The sequence below is a fragment of the Pseudorca crassidens genome, chromosome 5, assembly GCF_039906515.1.
Source record: "Pseudorca crassidens isolate mPseCra1 chromosome 5, mPseCra1.hap1, whole genome shotgun sequence".
NCBI lineage: Eukaryota > Metazoa > Chordata > Mammalia > Artiodactyla > Delphinidae > Pseudorca > Pseudorca crassidens.
The window spans coordinates 68,256,221-68,280,630 of NC_090300.1; the positions used below are offsets into that span (position 1 = coordinate 68,256,221).

General features: G+C 38.2%; 1 protein-coding gene across 5 annotated transcripts; it reads right to left on the reverse strand.

Annotated features, from left to right (window-relative positions):
• Positions 1–3,055: 3,055 nt before the first annotated feature.
• Positions 3,056–24,410, reverse strand: TRA2B (transformer 2 beta homolog). 5 transcript variants are annotated; one of them, XR_010943635.1, is made up of 10 exons: positions 24,207–24,410; positions 12,703–12,836; positions 11,497–11,659; positions 9,697–9,885; positions 6,951–7,066; positions 6,525–6,608; positions 5,301–5,360; positions 4,681–4,728; positions 4,519–4,589; positions 3,056–4,060 (listed from the first exon to the last, which is right to left on the reverse strand). XR_010943635.1 is itself a non-coding variant. In XM_067738336.1 (9 exons), exons 1-9 carry the CDS (start codon positions 24,240–24,242, stop codon positions 4,050–4,052), a joined length of 864 nt encoding a protein of 287 aa, XP_067594437.1. In that variant the 5' UTR covers positions 24,243–24,410; the 3' UTR covers positions 3,056–4,049. The 5 variants fall into 5 exon arrangements, 3 of the variants coding, with proteins under 3 accessions (XP_067594437.1, XP_067594436.1, XP_067594438.1); XR_010943634.1 differs by having other exon boundaries at positions 4,519–4,592; XM_067738336.1 differs by lacking the exon at positions 4,681–4,728.

Consider the following 24,410-nt stretch of genomic DNA (forward strand, 5'->3'; position numbering starts at 1 on the left):
GCCCTGTAAACTTCACAAGTGCTTCTGAGCCCCCTGCCCCGACACACCACCACCATTCCTGGCCTCTTATGTGGGACAAGATAGCTAGAGCAAGCTGGAGTTGGGTATTTCCCTTTTCCACGTCAGCTAGGCTCTGATAAAATCCCAGCATGTTGGGCTCTGGTTAAATAGTTTCTCCTGGGGCCAGATCTTTAAGAGGTACAGAATGCTCTGGTGAATGGTTTTTGCAGAGATTTCTGCTTGTGGGTTTCAACTCCACTAAGCTGAGATTCCAATGTATTTGCCCATCTCTTCAATTTGGGGGGCAGCAGTTTGCCCTATGACCTTACCTCTCTTACAGATGGAAAAAGAGCTGTTGACTTTTTGTTGTTGTTCAGCTTTTACTTGTTAGGATGGAGTGGTGACTTCCAGTTTCCTTACATGCAGAACTAGAAATCAGAAGTAATTTGACAACCTTTAAATTCAAATAGCACCTTTAGACTGGAGAGAATTATCATGATATACAATTATCAGATAATTTGCTTTATATTGCCTAATGGGACAATCTTTTTGCCTGGGAAAGAAGAGAGATACAGTATGTGTCTTATCAATCAGATAATTTTTAGCTTTAAATAAACTATATAGCCATTACATTGAAAAAATAATATCAACTTAACCTTAAGGAGACTCAGCTTTTAATAGCTTCAGGAAATTCATTTAAAAATATTTTAAAGGTCAAAAAATTTTAAGCTGCTTACATTTTAAACTATGTTTTGAAAAAACTGTAATTATAAAGGTCAAGCAGGCAATAAGCAAGAATCAGCATTAGGGAATTGGTCCCAAGCCTAAAAAGTACCATAATAGATACTCAGTTCCAAGTCTTGTCTCCATCTTGCCTCCTCCTTGCTCCTCTCCTCTTCACAAGTGGCTTATTGTTGGAATTTCTACTCGTTTACTAAAGCTGAGGAAGCTCCTGCTTCTAGTATCCAAAAGGAAAGTTGCAAGATGAGGTTGGAGAGACCTGGTGGGTTGAGGGGTTAGTGAAGGTCCTTGCAGGTCACTAAAAAAGAAAATTTGGATTTATATCTAAATGCAAGAGGAAACCATTGAAGGATTTTAAAACAAAGGGATGATGTGATCTGATATACCTCTTAAGACATTGACCGCTTAATGAAGAATGGATTAGAGGGAATACAAATTGAGACTAGAGATGGCTACCAATTAAGCATCACAAAATGACAAGGAGTTACTTATCAGTCAAGATTCTTGATTATAAATAAAAAATGCCAGCTGACTTAAGCAGATACAGGAAATTTTTGGTGTCTTTTTAAGTTTGCAGACTGCAAGAGGAAAGGAGAGTCAGGCTTGGAAGGAAGTTTTAGCCACACCATGAAGTCAGTCCAGTGAGGTCATCACCACTGCCAAACTGTGGACACCAGCCTGTCCCACTGCTGCCACTGACACCAGATAAGGAATCTGCTGGCTAGAGATATAACCACCTCCCTATCCCCTAGTTCCACTCCCTCTCACATATTGCTGACATCTTTAAGGCACTTACTATACACTCTACTCACTTGAATAATTTTCTACTATCCCTACTTCTTGGGTTTAAGGTTTAAAGTTTGCATACACCTGACTGACCGTGCCTAGTTCACAGGCATATGCTGTAGATGCAAAGAATGGGTAAACAAGCATCTGGGATTTGGAGCATCTATGGTGTTAGGTGGGCTCTGCCTCTCAGCAGGACTCAGCTTGGGGAATATCCCAATGGCGGGTCTGCATGCTGGGAAGCTGAGAAAATGACACCTATCTAATACCAGCTTGGAAAACTTGCTTTTGCCTATGAGAAAAGATGTAATGTTATTACAAGCAGAGGCTTGAAAATGTACTTGGATGATTGAACGTCATGATCTTGTGTTTCCACATCACAGTGAGAAATGTGCTGGTTTGCTCACTCTTCCAAGGAGGCTGAGCCATGTGGAACAAATGCACACACCTGCAGTCTATCAGTCAACCCCAGCTGTCCTACAGATGAGAGCCTGGATGAGATCAGCAGTGGAAGTACCTGTTGTGTGCCTGAGTTTTAATGACTGATTATGCAGCAACAGTTGATCAGATACACTCGGAAAGTATTCTGAGATCCCCCCAAAAGTGACAAAAAAGGTTGCCAATTAAATGTAAGAAAGCTTTAATTATGGGAACAAAATGTTCCAGTGTGAACAGTAAGTCTTAAAGGGACCTGTTTGTACCAAATTCTACTGTGAGGAAGTGACCATTTACACCTTCCATACGCATGGTCTTCAATTCTTATGCTTATACACTGTTTTATGGCTTACAAAAACCCTTTTTGTAAACCAGTTAACTACCATCATAGCACACTAACAGATTACTACTTGCTTTCTTATCTCAGAAGAGGAAAGGAGTCTCACCACTCTTCAGCCTATCTCTACCTGTCCAGTAAGTTTGGCAAATTTAGGCCTACAAATAATGCCTACACTCCATTACCAGTATTTTTAATCATCTGGTTACCCAGGTTAGAGGCAGAATGACATCATGATTAAGAGTACAGAGTATGGATTGAGACTGGTCAAGTTCAGATCCCAGCATTGCTGTTTTAACAGCTGTTTGACCTAAGGTAAATTACTACACCATTTTGATTGATGCAGACTGAACATATTAATATATGGGAAGTGCTTTACAAAGTACCTGGGACACAGTATACTGTATTTAAGTAATAATACAAAGGTCAGCAGGCTAACAAACTTTAATTACCTGCCTATAGCAATTTCGCTAGAAATGACCATGAAAATAAACTAAGAAGAATGTGCATTTCAGGTAACTTCAGGGCAAGTGTGGAGACTAGAGTTATTTTAATATAACACCATCTGCAAGTGGAGATGATCACTCCAATACCTAGTTACTCACTTCGATTTATCTGCCAGGAATACACAATTTATCTATTTAGAACACCAATAACAACAAAAAAGAATACAACTGAGTCCAAAAGAACTCGAACTCTTAATTATATATGTAGCAAGGTTAAAACAAAATCTTTATAAACTGAGTTGTACCAGCCTTTTACTCTTTTCATTTGCGTTTATTTAAACACAGTTCTCAAAACATTTGAGTGAAATTGGGCCTCCTTTGGTAAGCAAAGGACCTGAAAATAATATTTAAAAAATGAACAGGCAAAGTCTTCAGTTCATCCACAACAGGTGTAGTGTTCCCTTCTCTCTTTCTCAAACCCTAAAGCACCCAGTTTTTCCATATAATGTAAAAGCTAGAAGAACAAGAGTACATTTGTGGTGGAATGTATTGTCACTTGCTGATAACTAGTTGAAATACCATTATCCCCTTGTAACAGCTTTAAGAAATAGCCTTTTAAAGGCATTCATTGTGTAACTCTTATCTTATTCCCTGCTATATATATAACACAGATTATATAAACGCCGACAAATTCACATTTATATTAAGCATTAGCTGTATTGAAAGATCTTTAGGCCTAATACTAGCAGTATAGAGTTACAGAGCATAATTTTTATCACTTAATTGCAGGTATATTAAGTATGGTTATGTTTTATGGACTGGAGGAAAACGGGCATTTTTGATTTGAATTTACAACTGACAGTCTATTCTGAACAGTTCTGCTAACCATTGATATGTTAGAAAGAAAAGTAAAAACCAAACTTTATTGTTGCTTTTTGCCATTTGGTAGCTCATTTTACACACAGGCTTCGATCTTCAGAATACCCTGGATTCAGTAGAAAAACCATTTAAATGAAGTTTTGTACAATAGAAACTTCTCAGCAGTCAAAATTTAGACTGTAAAAAAATACATGCAAAACATACTTTTCTGAAAACACTTAACTTTGAACAAAGCACCGAACTACACAAATGCAGAATGAAAACAGCATTTCAACTCCACCAAAAGTAGTCATCATAAAAGGTGTAAAAGTCACCTAACTTCACTAGGCACTGTTCACTTTTTAAACAGGAGACAATAAAAAATATTGTCCACAAACAATATCCCAACTCTAGGGTAGGTTTCAGAAAGTCTTCAACTTCATGCTTTAATAGCGACCTAGGAAGAAAAGAAATAAATATTCTTCAATACTCAAGTGTGTACTTTTAATGTTGAGCATTTTAAACTACTCTGCCATCAGGAAATTCCTATGTACCAGATTCTCTCCTGTGAAAATAGAGGAAAACCTTCACATAAAGATTTCACTAAGACGACCAATGTTAAACAGAAATAGCTGGGAGTATATAGCTGAAAGCTAAGGTTTTAAGTCACTCAAATGTTTCCAAGCTGTACAAACATTAACAAGGACTCCTAAAAAGAAAAGCTACAAATGATGACAGAACATAAGCAACAACAGTAAGATCCAAGGGTTGTTTTCCTATACTTCCTTAAACCAAAAGTTGGAGAGAAATACAGATAAAACTAATTGAATTAACCCATTATCTGCTGTTTGGTAAGTCACAGCAAGCCATGCTATTACAACATATAAACAATCATGTAAGTCAATAAAAACTTACGAGGTGAGTATGATCGAGATCTGGAACGTGATCTGTATCCTCCACGACTATAGTAGGGAGAAGGTGACCGTCTTCTGTAAACAAATGTCAACACCATCTAAGACTACCGAGATTATATATGATCCCTTTGTCACTTTCCAAAACTAAAAGACCCTCACTGACCTTGAAAAATATTGCATTAGTCACAGGATTTCAAGGTCTGTTTTAGTCCTGAGAATGAAGCACACTATCAGGCCCAGTACCAAATAACCCCTCAAACTATCAGAGGTTGAATACTCCTTGCTATATTTGATCCACTGATCATCTGCTAATTAACATTACACTTAACAGAATTTAAAATGGCTTAGAGAAGGAGAAAAAAAAAACTTTACCACTAATTATACCCTATGAGCACCCAAAACAAAATTTCATTCATAGTGCTTCAAAGTGATTTAGTTCTGTGTAAGAAAGATCAACTTGAATACTCACTTACTATTCTGAAATACTTATAAAAAGCTAATAAAACTATCAGGAATAATACTTAGTTTTGCCATATCTCATGTTAAGGTACAAAATGGTACCACTGAGTAAATGACCTAGTGTAAGCGCAATTAATTTCTATGAACACACAAATTAAGCCATGTACACATTGTCATTTGGCTTCAGTTACAGTATATTCATAAACTTCATGCAATCCAATTCTGTGTAATGCCAACTATAATTTACCAAAATACTAATAACGAAGATGTCTTTATGTGAGCCATTCTACTATTGTACAGATTTTAAATCTTCTCCTGGCATACCTGTATATCTGATCCCTGTCTTGAGCAGCTCTCCATCCTCCTCCTCCTCCACCTCCTCCTCTGTGAAGGCAGAAAAGCAACATATATTCATTTAAAAATTTTTTGAAAGTACACACAATTCATGCAATAAAATTAAAACTCGCAGAAGTGAAAGCTAGCTGCTTTTGCCACCTCTTTACAAATTGGCATAGAGCTCTCCCTGGTGGTTAAAATGAATATCATTAAAAGTAAATGCTCATGAATTAAAATATTAAGACCCTAATCTTTGCAGTTTCCAAAAATCAATCCCTTAAGTGTCACTCAGTACAGAAATGCCAGTTTTAAGAAAGTTTCTTTTTGTCAGTATTAAATGTCAGGACTGTCAACTTCTTAAAACATTACTGAATAGTGTGCAAAAGACGACATCCACACCTCAACACCACACTAAAATAAGGTGTCAAGGATTAACTGTTGTGGTCACTACTTTACACAATTTACACTTTGACAAGCAAGGAAGGGTCTGAATTACCTGCTGTTGCTAATAAAATAGAGAACTTTACTTCATTTTTGCCTTTCAAAGTATTCCCAGTGTCATGAACATTTCCCTGCCAAACCCCAAAATATATATCAATATTTTTGGTAATAAACTTCTTACCATTGTTTCACTAATTATTGTCCTTAAATAATTACTTCTTTGATTCTTCCAAGAATCAATTTCCCCTGCCCTTCAGTGCACGATTCCTTAGATACGAAAAATTGCTTTATAAAGCAATGACATTCAAAACACAGCTTATGAAACTCACTTTAAAAACAAAAAAGGGGGAAAAAACTGAAGTATGGTCTATAATTGTTTTCACTGTCATGTTCTGAAACCAAGGATTTCAGTTGGTTTACAACTTGGTGTTTAAAAAATATACATACAAAGATAAATTAAAAAGACACATAATCATAAAATCTAGTTTAGGGGCTTCCCCGGCAGTCGGTGGTTAAGACTCCGTGCTGCCAATGCAAGGGACTCAGGTTCGATCCCTGGTGAGGGAACTAAGATGCCGCATGGTGTGGCCAAAACAAACTAGTGTAAACTCTGGGCCTGGATCTTAGTATTAAAGGTAATGACTTGTAACAAAGACTAAAACTCAGGTATGTATAGTGCTGCCTTAAATTATGTTGCAACTGATTCAGGAGAAGACCTGGCGTGACCTTCAACTTTTTGGCAACTTAAACTTAGTATTATGCTTAACTTACCTGTATGACCTGCTGTAATAGTCCCGATCATCATAGCCTCGATCATAACCCCTGTCGTAGTAATCTCGACGGCGTGAGCTGCCACTATGAACAACAGTAAGTAAGATTTGTACGAACTTAAAAAATCTTACCTATAATAACGGTTAAGTTTACAGCATGGGAAAAATGGTCTGGTGAAAATCAATTACCCAGCAAAGCCAAATCTATGGCATTTATTTACGATAAAAATGGGATGTGATCTATTAAATGATACCAATCAAAATGTGTGGTACCGACAGAATGTTTCCACTGAATATACTGTATTGACTTTGAGTTTTAGCCAGTTTGAAATGCCAGATCCCCCCCACCCCTAACTACGTGTAGTTCTTGGAGGAACTGAACAAACTGAACTGTCAGTATTTTTAACAACCTTGAAAATAAACTTACTAGGTAGGTCTCCCCATGTAAATTCCTGGTGTTGGGGTATGTGGTCTCTTTGTTATAGAGAAATCAACTCTGATCCTACGTCCATCAAGCTCCATTCCATTGGCACGCTCTTTCGCCTTCAAAAGATATGTAAGTTGTTATATACACCCTGGACAAAGCCCCAAATTATCCAACAGCTATAAACAGGGTCCAACTGGATGTTTCAGCTAGGCCAGAACATTATGCCTGACAGCTTATTAATAGGCTTTTCCGCCTATTAAATCTTTATTTATAAAAGCTAGCCCAGAAAAGCTTACCCAAAAAAACCACAAAAGCCAATTTAACTCATGAAATATTTTATCTAACACAGTGCTTGTAGCTCTAAAGCAGTACATAGCTGTCAACCTATGACCCATGAGCTAAGAATTTAAATGGGTGAGGGGAAAGAAAATCAATAGTATTTCATCATAAATGGAATTCAAAATCAGTGACCATAAATGTTTTACCGAAAGATAGCTCCACTCATTAATTTGCATATTATATGGCTACTTTTACATTACTTTGACAGGGTTGAAAAGGTGTCATTAAGATCTTATGGTGGGCTTCCCTGGTGGCGCAGTGGTTGAGAGTCTGCCTGCCGATGCAGGGCACACGGGTTCGTGCCCCGGTCTGGGAAGATCCCACATGCCGCAGAGCGGCTGGACCCGTGAGCCACGGCCGCTGAGCCTGCGTGTCCGGAGCCTGTGCTCCGCAATGGGAGAGGCCACGACAGTGAGAGGCCCGCGTACCATCTTATGGTGCACAAAGCCCAAAATATTTACTGTCTAATCCTTTACAGAAGTTTATGGCTCCCTGCTATGGAAGAAAAAGGTTGGGATGAAGAAAGCTTGAATTACATATAGTTCTTTTATCTAGAACACAGACTAAATAAAACAGTATGTACTTAAGGAAAAAATATCCCAAAGACATAGCAGTTTGTTCACAATTTAAAGAAACACCCCTCCACCTAAATAGAATTTAAACGTCTAATTCCAAGTATGCTATTTTCTAGTTTGATCGTTTCTGCCTCAAGACGGTTTCTGGCACTACTGATTCAGATACAAAATATGCTATCTTTCAGAAAGTGAACTCTGGTCCTGTAGCAAAAAAAGAAAGAAAAAAAAAATTTAGGGAAACCAGGAAGCCTATACGGTTCAATTATTACCAAAATGAAGTGAATGAGATCTTAAAGAATCTATTAAATCTCTTAAATTATAATTACTTGCATTCAGCTTTCAATTCTTCCTTTAGTAGATCAGCTTTTTATTTTAAAATCTATGGTTTTTAAAAATTAGTATAATCTTGACAAAGTTATATATACATATAAAAGAAAATGTATAACCATATAATCTCATTTAGAACTCAGTTACTCATCTCAACATTGACCTCAGATGGCTTGTCATTTAAGTTTCTCAACTTTTCCTTATACTGTATGTATCTAAAGTCCAGATTTCTTAAATGTGGCCTAGATTCTCACACTGAATTTTTACTTTAGTCTACATAATAAAAAAAATTTAATTTGGCAGTCCAGTGGTTAGGACTCAGTGCTTTCACTGCCATGGCCTGGGTTCAATCCCTGGTCGGGGAACTAAGATCCCGTAAGCCATGCAGCACAGCCCCCCAAAAAATTACTTCCTATGTTTTGCCTCAAGTCAACTTAACTCTAAATATAAAATCACTTGCTAGTATACATTCAAAACCAGTTCCTTTCTCCTGAGTCAGAGTCATAGCTTTATCACTTTTTAATGTTCTTCTCCATTTTAGAAAGTAATTTGGGGGGGACTTTGCTGGTGGCGCAGTGGTTTAGAATCCCCCTGCCAATGCAGGGGACACGGGTTTGATCCCTGGTCCAGGAAGATCTCACATGCCACGGAGCAACTAGCCCATGCGCCACAACTACTGAAGCCCGCGCACCTAGAGCCCGTGCTCTGCCAACAAGAGAAGCCACTGCGATGAGAAGCCTGTACACCACAACAAAGAGTAGCCCCTGCTCGACTCAACTAGAGAAAGCCTGTGCCTAGCAACAAAGACCCAATGCAGCCAAAATTTTTTTTAAAAAAAGGAATTTGGGGGCTTCCCTTGGTGGTGCAGTGGTTAATAATCTGCCTGCCTATACAGGGGACACGGGTTCAAGCCCTGGTCCACGAAGATCGCACATGCTGCACAGTAACTAAGCCTGTGCGCCACAACTACTGAAGTCCACATGCCTAGAGCCCATGGCAACAAGAGAAGCCACCGGGATGAGAAGCCTGCACACCACAACGAAGAGTAGCCCCCGCATGCCACAACTAGAGAAAGCCCGCACACAGCAACGAAGACCCAACGCAGCCAAAAATAAATAAAATTTAAAAAGTAATTTGATATAAACAGTGATTAAATATTCCAAATGAGTATTAATATTCTTATACTTTAGAAATATCTGTATCTAGACACATACCACACCTGGAAACAGTTGACTATGTTGGGATTTACTTCAAATGTGGTAGAGAGGACTGAGTTGGAATATAGAACCAAACTGTCATACTTTTCTGTTACTGTACAAATATTTGAAAATGTCCACATTAGGTTTTTTAAAAAATTCAATATTGATCAGTGTATGTTCCCAGATGAATGCATTTCCTTTAGCTCAAGCTATATATAGTTACTAAAGCAAAAACTGTCCTTATCCCAGTAAAAATAGTTAAAAATAGGACTGGTATTTTTACAAACATACAAGACTTTTACTTACTTCCTTGGCATCATCTACATTTTCAAAATATACAAAGGCAAATCCTCTTGAACGTCTAGACTGCTGGTCATATACAATAGACACATCAGCAATTGGGCCATATTTAGAGAACACTTCTCTTAGATCTCTTTCTGTAGTGTATAAGCTCAATCCAAATACTCCAAGACAACAGTTGGGATCAGGATTTGCCTAGAAATAGAAAAATGGATTTTCAACTTTAAAACGTGTCATAAATCAAAGTTAAAAAAAAAAGAAACTATGCATAAATTAGCCAAAAATGTCACACTAACCCTAAAAGATAATAAACAACGAAATAAAATGCTATTCTAAAATTAATATTACAGCAACACCATAAGCATGTTTAAGAACATGTAAAAAAGACCGCAAAAGGGGTAAGTTCAACTTAGTAAGTGGACGGGAAACAGCAGCTCATACTAGTGAAAAGCACATGACATTTTTTTGGGGGGGAGATTGGAGGGCAATTTGCCCAAAGGATTCACCTTCTAGGGCTTTATTCTAAGAAATGGCCACATACTCAACAATATGCACACATATTGATAATCAGAATAGCACTGTCTCTATAAGCCAGAGGGGGGGAAAACAGCATACTGTTAAAATGTTATGATATACCACTCACGCAATAGGAGGCTCTAAATTGCCAAAAAGATATAGAAGAGCATGTTCAGCCCGATTTTATTTCTATAGAAACATTGTATACATTAAGTTTATATATATATACACACATATACACACACACATAAATGTAACCAAAGATGAGTACCAAACTGTATTTAACAGGTATTAATAAGTAGCTTGCAATTATTACCGTAAGGAAAATAATGAACCAAATGTCGCTGACACTCCAGTAGCCGTAATGAATTTGCCTAAAGGTTTCATTTACGTCATACATACATTTACTGCAGTCAAATTCCATCGCACTTTCAAAAACAAACACTCCCTTTACATCTACTTGCATTACATTATACAATGAAACCACAATATGAACACACTAAATGCCATCTCATTTGGAACTTCTTGTGGAAGATAAAAAAGCTTTAATACCTGAAAGAAACTTGCTTAAAAGTAAATGGGAGGGCTTCCCTGGTGGCGCAGTAGTTAAGAAGCCACCTGCCAATGCAGGGGACACGGGTTCGAGCCCTAGTCTGGGAAGATCCCACATGCCGCGGAGCAACTAGGCCCCTGAGCCACAACTACTGAGCCTGCGCGTCTGGAGCCTGTGCCCCGTAACGAGAGGCTTGCAACAGTGAAAGGCCCGCGCACCACCATGAAGAGTGGCCCCCACTTACCGCAACTAGAGAAAGCCCTCGCACAGAAACAAAGACCCAACACAGCCAAGAATTTAAAAAAAAAAAAAAAAAGTAAATGAGAAAATCAGGACAGCATTCTGTAAAGTGTATTAAAACAAACCCAGAAAACGTAAATTAACATTAGTATGAAACATACAGACCTATGATCTAGTGTACTAATAGTAATAATAGTAATGTATAATGGAGATTTTTTTTAATCTGATGTGCTGTTAATATGACAATACCTTGTTAATGTGACAATATCTTAAATGTGATCAACAGCACAAATATAGACAATTACATGGGTGGTATCTTTTAAAAAGAGACAATCTCGAAACACTAAAAAGGCACTACAGGTAACTCATGCTAAAGCTCCACTGTCAAATAATATCAGTTCTAACATCAAACAAAAGAAAAAAAGGGAACATATTATGTATTATTATAAAGCGGCTTTAAACAGTCCACTGCTTTAAAAACATTTTTTTCATCTTACCCGATTCCCAACATGACGCCTGCGAGTAGACATGGGAGAATGACTGTGGCTATGCCGTCTTCGATAATCTCTACTGTAAGATCTGCTACGGGATCTTCTATGGGAGCGGGACCGAGATCGTGACCTTGTATAATGCCTTCGAGAACTTCTTCTGGATCTAGACCTGAAAGACAAAGGCTTCAAGGTTATGACTAAATAACTAACAGTAAGATATGGCTTTCAATACTCTATTCTAGAGTTAAACTACAAAAGTTGGAACACACAATTCAGGCATATAGCAGGATCGATACTCTTCTTCTGTATATAGTTACTTCTACTCTGCTAGGAAGAGTTCCAAAAAACCACTACCAGCTAAAGTTCCCTTCCATCATATCTTAAAATAATTTAGAGATTAAACTTAACACAATTATCTTTCGAAAACCATAAAACATGCATTTCATACTAGCTTGATTTGCACCCACCTTTACCCCTCAGAATACCACCCTCTATTTTTCTGCTTCTTGCATTATGCCCACTATTCACTTAAGATAAAATCACCATCACAGTTTTCTCCAGCAGTATTTTAAAACCAGTTGCTCTTAACTACAGTGATTATATGAACTATCATTTAAACCAAGGAGGATATACATTGTAAGAGAGAAAGGGGGCGCTGTTAATTATGCCTGACAATCGGCATAAACTGGGGCTGACCTGGGCAAACCAAGATGTATAGCTTACTCTTGACGAACATTTAAAAAAAAAAAATAGCGCTGCATTAAGGTGTTTTTGTTTTATACATACATTTGTCATACTAGACTATACCTATTTATCAAGAATTGCAGTTACTGAAAGCCAATATTCTGCAGTCTATTTGCCATACTAATAAGCAGTTCACTTAAAACTCATAGTGAATCCTCACAATTCTGAAGAACTGGTACTATTACTAATTCGCCTTTTATAGATAAGGAAGCTAAGACTGAAAAAGGTTAAGTAATCTGCCCAAGCCAGAAAAAAATAGAGGTAAGATTTGAACCCTAACTCCAAAAACCCAGGCTCTTAACCACTTAGTCTTCTATCTCCCAGATCTTAACGACTAACTTCATTTCTAGTACCAATATTAAATAAGCCAACAAATGAACTGACCCTCTCTATCTTCCTAGTTTACAAAAGCACACACCAATTTGAAAGCTAAGAGTAACAAGAAAATCCCAAGACAGTCTTTCTTACCTAGATTCAGATCTGGACCTGGACTTTGATCTGGAACGCCTGGAATCTTCCTTGGAGCGAGACCTTGCAGGGGTATGCCTTGCAGATTTCCCAGATCCATGAGCACTTCCACTTCTGGAAGCAGAACGGGATTCCTACACGTAGATGTCAAAAGTTTAATTTGTATACTTTCTGGGCAACTTTAAAAACAAATAAGCTGTGGTGAGATAAATGGTGAGGGAAAGCAATCCCCTTCCAAGATAAGAAAACATAGGTAAGGGCAGGAACTGAATATACCTGGTATAATAGTTACGTTGCTCCAATTGACATAAGCCAATTAACTTGAACTTCCACCTTTTTTTAGGGAGCAGGGGTAAGAGTTAACTGACCCCACTCTTCAGAAATGGGTGCCAAAGCCAAGCAGTTAAGGGAACTGCCCAAGGATTGTTTTGGGAATGTTACTCCATAAAGACTAGGGTGAGAAAGAACCTTATTAACTATGACACCTATACCTCACACCTATTTCAACCAAGTTGCCATCAACCAAAAAAACCCTATGAAATTAATTAAAACTTACTGTATATTCAAGTTTTATTTACTGCTGAGTGGGAAAAAAGACAAGGACGGTAACTGTTTCAAGTCCCAGAGAAAGGTAGAAACCTAGTGGAAAGCAAGGACCAGCTTGAAGGACACTAGATCTGTAGAGCCTGTCCACCTAACCATGGTAGGAAGCCCTTAAAAAGCTCAAAGCAACCAGATGGAGCTATAGCAGAGAGGCAGTGAATTAACTGCAGAGGTAAGAATTAAGAGGGTACCAGAGATCTTACTCAGCTAAGTGTAGATGAGCCAGTGCCAACTGATGGGGAACTGAGAATAAGCAGTTAGAAAAGTTACATAAAGGACATATTAAAACCAAAACAGTTTAGATCATGGGTTCCTTATCTAGGTTTAGGAAGGGAAGTTCAGGAAATCTAGGTATATACTGTATACTCAAGCTTTCCCCTATCATAACTGGAACTAGCTGGTAGGTAGGTAATACAAAAAAGATTTCTAAAAGAAACTAGCAAAGAAATGGGTAAACAGGATAACTAGTTCATCAGTGAACCAAAGGCATATAATTAGTGGAAAAAGCAAACATGTATAGAAAGAACTGGACCTAGGGAAAGGTTCTGCCAAGACACCAAAACAGAAATAGTGGAATGGACAAGAGAATCCACTCAGTCTGATAGCTAACCAAGGTATCATCAAACCAAGACAACCTTTATTCCAGGTTATCCATCTTCAGCAAATTAAAAGGCATTAGTCTAATGAACTTCCTGCCCAACACAGGATAAACAGCCAGACTCAAAAGGAATCAACATTACAGGTAAGTCACTGTAGGGGTAAGAATCAATGTTGAAGCTGCATAGAAGTTATCACAAGAGACCTCCCTGTGTGGTAGACCCTCAGAATAAATACACTGGCCATTCTTCAAAGGACAGAAGATACGAAATTCTTTTAAATCACAGCCCAAAACATTTTAGAATGTTCTGTGACTTAAGAACATAATGGAGAAAATTTGGAAGATCCTTCCTATGATGCAACACAGAAGAGACAAATTAAAGCTTAAAGTTTAGAACAGGGAACATAAGAGTTAACTCAGTGGGCAAAAGGAGTTCTGGTCTCTACACCCAAAACAACTCTAGAAACTTTACAGTAAGATTTCAGTCATTATGAAACATGGTGTAAAGTGACATGAAACATGACAGCCCCCTCTCCTTCCTGCCACAAGTTAGTAAAGAGATTCAAAGATGGTCCCTAATTATTAGTGAAAACAGCTGCTTTTACCATCAAGGAGTGGTTAGAAGTGGTTTGGGGACCCCAACCAACAATCCCTTGGCTTTCTCTGGCAAATATTCTGAAGAGACATTTTAAAGCACAATCCACCTCCTCCTCCTCGAACAAAGAAGTTCTCAAATTGGGGATGCACTTTCTGCCATCATTTCAACAGGCAAAAGCTAATCTAGAAGAGAAGGAAGAAACAGGGACCTAAAAGCTATTTACTAAATAACCTTTGTTTACTCCAATGATAGAAAGATTACTTCATAGAATGATTATGACTTTTAATGAAAACCAACGAAAACAATTTGCTCTGGCAGGAAGAGAATATGGGTGCCTCACAATAAGAGTTAAAAGATTACCAATAAAGTAACTGTAGTTAACAGAAATCAGTTTACGGATCTGAAAAAGGAAGGAAGAGTAGAAAAAGTCAAGATCCTCTTTTAAGCCTCTCGCTTCAGTAAACAGAAAAGCCTTATTCCAAGCTGAGATGCTTTACCAGTCTGTCCACCAAGAGGGAAAAGAAAGTACTTCTAGCCTCAGAATAAACCTTAATGAGGTTTTCCCATGAAATTCTAGCAGATCAAGGGTCAAAGATACAGTATTTGTGAAATTATCATAAGACTTTTCACTCAACCTCTACAACTAATTGGCTACATGCAGATGCATTTTGTGAGTAATCACTTCTCAGACCAGGAATAGGAGAAACCACCAGAATGCTAAGATTTTTTCCATTCTGTACTGACACTTGTTAGGCTAAAACAGAAAACAATGCCTCTAACCTCCTACCTTTCTTGTCAGGGGTAGTCTTAAAGTTAAACCTTTTTGCAGTTACATTGGCCATTAGCTGGTTTGTAACTATGTGCAAGGATATTTAGCCTGTCTAGAAGAAATGACACCTAAATTAGCCAAATCTAAAAGCATAAAGTTAGCTTTAAACCTTGGTCCATGGTCAAATCTGTAAAACCAGCTGGAAAAGCCCCTACACGCAAGGAAAATTCTAAGTCCACTTTCAGGGCTGTCAGAACAATAAATGTCAACACATTAAAATCCTACCAAAAGAAGCACTACTCTGAATATCAGTATCTCAAAGAAAAGGGTCATATACTTAAAGTTAGCATGAATAACAAAGCCAAAATTCCCTGAAAACTGCTCAGGGAATCAAGTTCTTATAGACTGGGTCTTAATCATATACTAATGTACAATCTATACGGAACACATCAGAGAAAAACAAACTCAGCCTTCCAACAAAATACCAACCAGTGTCTACCTATTCTGAGAATGGCAATAACTTAGAAAAACTTTCTGAAAGAAATGAAAGAAGTGGGAAAAACCATCCAATCACTAGGTTTCTCATACATTTTAAAAACTAGATGCACTAAATTACATTTTGAACAGTGGCTCTTAGAGGTATGCAGTAAACGTACCTAGCACTTAAAAACACATCCCTAACTAGCGCTTATTTTAGTAGGTCTGGAGTTGGGCGTATTTCTTAAAAACACCATAGGTGTTTATGATGCTTAGTTAAGTCTCACTAATTTAATCAATTTCAAGCTTTATACTTCTTACCTATCTGATTTTTTTCCCCCAACAAAGTCATTTTCCTGAAACCTTGTTTTTTGTCACCTTCTCTGCCCCCACCTGCCCCCTGGCATTAATCAGCCCTCCTGAGGACATGTACCTTACACCTACACCTGCCCCAGGATAAGAGGCCTGTCTCCCCTATAGTCTCCAGACAAGGGGTAGAGGGATGCACTCTCATACTCAAAGATGCTTTGGCCAGGGCAGGAGAGGAACCTGAATGGATGAGATGCTCCACTAGCATCAATGTTTATTTCTGCTTTACATCTTTCCAGCTTGTGCCATATAATCGAATTCCAAACTGCTTCTTCCCCTTAGATGACTAACAGGTCTTTTCTCTTTTGGACCCCAAGGACCTTTCAGATCTCCTGATAAAAGAATCCATGAGCTTAAATAGAAAAACATCCATTCACATCACTTGCCTCAGCTCTCTGCCTAAACTGTAATTTAGAATGCAAAATCAACATTACCAATTTAATGTTATTAGTTTACATGTGCCAAGTTTTACAAAGCAATAATCGGGACAAATACTGGAAACTATTGCCTATAAATGGAAGTTAAGTTTTTTCTGCTTGCAAGATACAGAAATATTACAAAAACCACAAATCTGACACTAACAGGCCCTAAAATCTCAGAAAATGGATTCCTCTAGAATGTCATTTAGACCACTTTTTCCAAAAGCTGTAAAGTCTGACAACTCTCAAAGTTTTTTAGGCTATCTTCATTTCGGGGACAAGTGATAGCCTTGGCTTTCCCAATAGGGTAGAAGCCATCTGTTGGTTGGCTACTACTGGGCATTATTTTGACACATGCATTTGTCCCATCCAACTGAAATTAACAAGACTGCACCATTTTTTTCTATTCAGCTAAAACACAACACACAGAAGGGAAAATGACAGAACTTTGGCGTCTATTTTCCCAGTAAGTGGAGGGAGTAGGGAACCAGAATAAAGCTACTTTATGATCTATATCTCTCACATTTTAACGGTTAAGTGTTAATAACAGAAAATGAGAAAAGGGAAAAAAGCACCTACTACTATTTTTGCCACTTTTCAGTTAGATATCCTGTTCACTTATGTGACCCACCTCATTCTAAGGGAAGCCCCCTATAACTTTTTAGCAGTAACCCTAGCAGTAACCCCAGTCATTGAGCTGGAATAAGAATTAAACAGGAAGAATTAAGAATCATCTTGTGAATTTAGCACACATGCATCTTAAAGTTAGGCCCTAAATGGTCATAGCTTTCCACTACTGCCATCTAGAAAGAAATTAATGTTTTCATAAACGCCAAAAGGAATTATCCTGTCCAATTCTTTGCTTGGATTTTCGGGGTTTGGTTCTATAACCAATCTGGTGACATTCTTTAGGAAAACTCTGACAAACTTAAGAAAACATTCTACTATATATTGCTCTGTACTGAATAGGGGTCTGTGCATTAAGAGTCCAGGGGGGGTGGCAAAGACAGACCACCAACTCCAACTCTGGAGGTACTCACTCATGCCCCAGGACCAGCAAAGTTAGAGATGAAAAATCCAGGAGACAACATGAAGCTGGCTGTTACCCAAACTGAAGAGCTCATTCCTGCCTCCTATTTGACTACAAAGGGTTATTATTATTTTTTAAAGTTGCATTTCAATCATTTGACTAAGAAGTTAAAATTAGAATTACCTAATTTAAACGTTTCCCCTGGAAGGCACTTCTTTTCCCTGTATATATTTCTTCTATTAAACAAATAATGCATGCATGTTTAGCAAAATATACAGGGACACATAAACAGACTAGTAATTACTTAGCGTAGTGCTTTCTGATTCCAGATTACTTCTTATCTTAACTTCATTTTTATTTCTTTTCTTCATTCTTCCGTTTCAAATTCTGACTTCTTTCATCTTCCCCACTTCACACAAATTGCTCAATATTCTACAAGTGGGACTTCTGGTCTGATAATTAGCATGCATTCTTTCTTTTATTTTTTCAAATTTCAGCTTCACTTATTCCTGAGCTTCAAATACTCATTTATAAAACTTGTCAAATGACGACTTCCGCATTTTCCTTCTTCAACATTAACCTTAATAGAAAAAGAACAGGATGAAGAATATTTTAAAACTCCAGGATAAAATCCAGTGCCAAAACTGAAACTAGAAAAAAAAAAAAATCCCTCTTGTTGTTTTGGATTTTTAGAAAAGCTAGAATACGCAGCTCAAAAAACTGAAACTAGTTTCCTGCTGGCTCTAAAATATATAATCAATCTCTTTTGTCTACTCCAAGTAGATTTATCATGCTTAAGCTGAATGTGAAGTGCACGACTGAACATTTACTGTTCAACTGACATTTTAAGAACTGTAATTACATTTCACACTTCTTATCGTATTCATCAATAGAAAGTATGTTCAGTGTCAAAAGCACATCTCTAGTCAAAAAGTGACACGTAAATACAAAGTGCAAGAAAGGAAAGCACGGACAATTCATTTGCACAATGATGACAAGGCTGAGGGTTGAAGAGGTTTACAAATTGTGACTAAGGGCAAGATATGTATTTAACGTCACACATTTTTTTAACTGCAAAAGTAGCTCTGTAAAAAAACAATTAGGGAATTTGAAAATTTGGACTATAGTGTTCAACCCACCGCTGGAAAGCTGCTCTAGTGAGATTTTATAATATGAATGGCCCAACTTACTAAATTTAGAACTAAAATCATTAAAAAGATCAAGTCAACCAACTACTACATGCGAGTAGCTATGAAGAAAGCAGAACAAACTTGAATCCAACAGTGGTGTTTTCAAAGAATTTTTGGTGAAATCTCCCCCCGCAATGAACAAGGTATTAAAATCTTCTGCAGTCCAAAGGAGCAATTCTACTTTGAAAGGTGGCAATATTGGGAGAAAATTACAGCTCACCTCCTGAAATTATTAAAAAGACTCGATATCACCTAACAGATCAATAAAGTATAATAGTGTCTACTGAACACCTTAATCAAAATAACTGCCCTCATAAAACATCCTAGTTTCCCTGAACTTCACCTTATGATCTTTCACTGTCAACAATTTCCTCTCCTAGTTTTTCTGAAAATAAAACTTTCTGGGGGGGGGGGACCAGAGAGAGAGTGAGAGATGAGTCTTTATACCTATCTGATCAAAAAGACAACCATAACCTTCAGTCTAGTTTTTCAATGTTAATTATTGCTTATTTAATCCAGGAAAAAATTTAAATAACTTTTTATTTAAGGGAGTCACAGCAATTCATTTTAATATCCATCACTAAAATGTAATGGGAAATGTTTACTGCCAGCACAAATGTAATCGTGGAATCAGAATGCCCAAGCAGGTTTCCTCTTAAGGCCTCCTAAAGTTTAAATACAGGGCTTAGGTGCAGAAGATGCTGGAAGAGGCCAAAGCTCTAGATACCACAAGTTTTCAATATGGACGCCTTCCTGCTATTTCATTACTCCTTCCCAACATTCTCCCTTCTTCCATATTTGAAGAACAAAGCACACTGCTAGATAATATAAATACTAGGTTCATTCAAACCTCAGCTAAGTTCAAGTAGCCACTTCATAAAACCAGAAGAACTACTGGGCTAATGTTATATACATATGGTTAAGAGATCCTACTTACAAATAAGCAGAAATTTGTCCCATAACCAACACAATTTTTGTTAAAATAATTCTAGGGACTACAGCTGGAATTTATGTAACATTAAAAACGTGCAAACTCATTAGGTTGATCGACAAGGTAGTATTTTAAAAACTAGGAGGAGATAAAGAAAAACTCATTGAATCTGCTATAAAGATCAATGCTCATATCAACGTACGGACTATACTATTTCTTTCTGCAGCTAAACTCTACCGGAAGGTTGGTTGGATAGAAAAATCCTCAAAGACTGAAAATTTCTGAAAAAACTGTCATCTGACATGCCTAAATGAGCTCTAAGCCCAAGCTTTTAAAAGGATCTCTTGCAAATACATACAGACTCTGAATTTACATTCATAAAACATTCAAGCGCAAGTATGTTTTACTGTTTCAGAAGACTACTTTTTAATCTAATATCTAAGCAAAAAAAACAAACAAAAAACAACCCCAAAAGGGTCCTCATCCATGCTGTCATATTCAGCAATCTTGTTGATAAAAATCAGAATGTAACCTCCAAAACCCAATTCAAAGCAAAGATTTTGGGGGAATTTGAAGACTAATTTGCTATAATGAAGAACTCCCCAACCCCAGCTTAAAAACAAGCCTGACCCCCCTCCCCCCAAAAAACTAAATTGGGTGAACACTTAAAATTCCCAATCACATCACTGTAGGTCATAGGAAAATAATACAATTATGAGTAAAACACCGATCAACATAACACGCAATGCTAAGGCTCAAAAGATATACACACTGTAGCATTGTCCTCTTGGGCAAAATGTCAACAACTATGCAAGTATTAATATTTACCAGGCTTTGGATTTTACTGGAGATAAGGAATGGGAAAAAGCTGTACAAGGCAAATTCCATTTAACACACCTCTCATCTTCTGAATTCCTGTTCAATCTTTTCACAAAACCAGTAGTACTTACCTTATAAACACTTGTAATTTCAGTATGAACATGCCACCTTCTAGTTCCAGGCCATATCCATAACATTAAATCATTCTTAGTTAAGACCAAGAAAAATATTCTTCCACCTGGTTTCAAGAGACTTGTGCCTAACCAGACTCACACTGAAACAAAACTATTTCCTCCCACCAACATTAATTTAATCCTCTAGGAATAAAGAGATTGATATTTTAGTTTTGAAAATTTGGATTTAGAGTTAGAAGCTAAAAACAATTCAAAAAGACAACCCAAGATTAAGCAGAAGAGGAAATAAACTGCAGAATCTGAAAGGCAGTTTGATGGGATAGTATCCAGATGCTATTCATCCCTACAAAGAATAAGACTAAAGATAATATACCTATATTGTATACACATTACTTCTACAAAAATAGGCAACACTATCAACAGTAGTTATTGCAATCTTGATAGCAGACAAATTAAAATGATTTGGTCCATACAAATAGCGTTTCCTTAGTTTCTGGTTTCTCTAGTTAAAGACCCATTTATACAAGCTAGAGAAATTAGTTAGGAGGGTTGAACATTAAACCAGTGCCAAGAACAAACAAACGTCACCACACCCTAAAGAGTGTGACCATAATTGGGCCTTACAAGATTTATTTACCACCCCCCTCTCACCATTACCATGCACCTCTAAACTTGGCTACATGACTCTATCATGTTCTTATTCTCCCAAATTGTGACATGACATATCTGCTAAAAGCACCTCTCTTTTTTCCAAAGGTGCTTTGCAAAAAACGTGACCAATTTTGGGAAATGACTGGAAAAAACTAGAACTTTGAAATGAATATCTTACTTTAACATGGATTTGGCCAGATCACGGAAGTCAGCTCTAATTAGCAACAGGTTTTAATTTAAATCTATCAACTCTGACATGAAAAATCCCAGATACAGGTAAAAGGTAGATTCTGCCATAACTGAAAGTGTGAAAGGAACCACAAAAATTCAGGAACGCACCCTAGCTGCACATTTAAAACAAGACAAAGGAACATAAGGAACCACGACTCTGTCAATATTCACGCAATAAAGTAAACACACTATCAACAAGCAAGTCGAGGATAATTTATTGCTCGCACCCCACCCCAGTCTGTATAGGAATCGAACTTATAATAGTCTAGAGCCGCGGGGCTGGTGGCTATGGTGGGGCAGGAGGTGGTTCCAGCTGATAAGATTTTAGTGATTACATTAACATTAGCTGATTAGACTAGTATTAGTGATTTACATCAACAATTTGTAATGTCTGAAAACTCAGAGTGGAATGAAAGTTAATTTTTCAGGCTCCAGGTAAGCTATTCATAGCAGGCCATGTCCAAGATGGAATGCAACGGTTTTCCCACTGTTTTCAGGCACTTCCAAAAGGAAGTTTCTAGCCAATCAGACCTGAGTGCTCTACCTAGTGTTTTTAAAGGCATTATATTTAAATCATCCCACTGAGCTTTATGGTTTTGCCACGCATTCTTTGGGAGTCCCAAACGTATTTGTTTTAGGTATAGGCTAACCACTTCAGGTTCCAATAAACCGACTGGAAAGCAATCTACATACAAAACAAACGCCAAAGAAAACAATGCGGAAGTACTCCACAACGTCAGAGTTCAGAAAAACTCTTCCAAGAAGTCAAGACTCTATGTAAGACAAAATATCAATTTTTAACATGTACCTTTAAATTTTTTTATTACTTTGTCTCCTTCCATAAGAATTTATTGAATCACCATTCTATGTAACGGGATTGTGATATAACTAGGATGTATATTCTACTAACAGAAAGTACCAATTCAAAAACTTGATTAATGGGATGACAATGTCTCTTGAGATGTCTCAAACCAGGACCTAATTCTTGAAATTGTTTCCTCCCTTACTTAAAAAAATACCCTAACTTTCCTTTGGGGAATTTTTCATCTTCTCAAGCACACCATCACAAGTAACTTACTCAGGTTTATTCAACTGAGAGCTCTAGTCAGAGACCAGTCATTTTGTAGTCTCAAAACAATGCAAAAGTATCCTATAATTGTTTTGTTTAATAGCTGAAGACTAAAATTATCATTTGCTTTCCAGTCCGAACACTGACGCCTAGTTTCGACAGTATATTCAACCGGCAGAAACCATAACCCACAGCTTTAACAACTTGTGAACTTGATCCAAGCTTTCTCACCCTAAGAGCGAGCTTAAAAAATAATCACACACACACTGGTGACAGTGGCAATCAATCGTCTTACGGAAAAACATATAAAGCCAATACTCATCTGCACAGGTAAAGGCGGGGCCTGATTAGTTCAAGGCAAATTAATCAGTCTTGGCTCCAAAGTTACACAGTAAATTCACTAAGACTCCAAGAGCTAAGGAGTTTCTCTATAAAAACGCCCTTCTAATGAACCAACTAAAATTTGTTTCATGAGTTTGAGAAGATATTTAAGTAGATTTACCTGACAATTACAGATAAACTGTAAAAACACCCAACTTAATCCCATCAAGTAAAAAAAAAAAAAAAAGTCAAGTTCCATGGTGCTTTTTATTACCCTTCTAACAAACCTCCAAATATGCAAGATTCTGGCAAGACTGACATTTCTGCATCTTAGTACTCATGAACCTGCAACCAAGCTTTACATCATGCTTTCTTAGCCCGGGAACTTCCTTATTTCTGCAGTTTATCCAACCCTCACCAAACTCCACATTTTGGAGTGGAAACTTTAAAAAGTGCACCAACACAACTTGTGCTTCGCAGAGTAGGAATGCCTCAAAACAAAGAAAACAACGGCGCCGTAAATTGCTGCCCGCCAATTTCTCCTCCACCATCTCGCAGAAAAAAATCTACTCCCTCAAACAAGAAAATCTCAGCGAACCCGTGGTCTACTCTGGATACCGAAAACGATTTTGGGTTTGAAAGCCCTTTCGGTATCAAAGAAAAGCACTCCATTTAGGCCGAACACAAAGCTGGCGCGCAACCCCCTCAAACTAACGGGTCCAGAACTTAGTCTACCTCAGACTAGTTTCCCCATTTTAAAAGAGGCCCCAAGAACACCGTAGATTCCCATTCTTTCGGGGCCCAGAATACGATCCTGTCTTAACCTAAATTCTGAGAAAAAAAATCCCAAAGAACACTGCCTTTCTGCCCGCCCCGTCCCCCGCGGCCTGGAGGTTGTCGCGCGGCTCCTCCGCCATTTTGTGCCTCTGGCAGCGCGCCCAGTCCGCCAGCCCAAGATGGCTGCGGCGAGGCTTCACAGGAGAGCAACGGCGAAACGAGATACCGCTCCCCTCCCCCACCACGGAGGGGACGCAGCGGCCATTTTTAATTCCCCCCCACCCCCATAACGGAAAAAACCGCCGTTTCGAGTAAAGGGCCACCTAAACCCGCCGGCGGCCTCCTTCACGGATAAAGACACTATCCACTAGGGCTTTTAAACCTCTGACTCCCATCCCTCCCGGTCTCAGACTTCGGAGTCGAAATCGCCCCAGTCTCCCGGTCCGAGGCCGACGGGCCTGGAAAGAGATGCAAGAAGCTGGGACCACACAGCCGCCCCCTGCACCACCGCTACGTACCCGCTCGCCGTAGTTCTGCTCGCCGCTGTCGCTCATGACTTCTAGCTGCTCTCGCCGCCCGACGTGCTTCAATCGAAGCTGCCAACCTCTTGCGCCTTCTACCTAGAGGCTCAGCCGCAGCTCCGCAGCACGCACTGGTTCCCGAGCCGCTGAGACGAGAAACGCTCCGCACCGCCTCCGCTCGGGCTCTAAGTCTCCCGGATG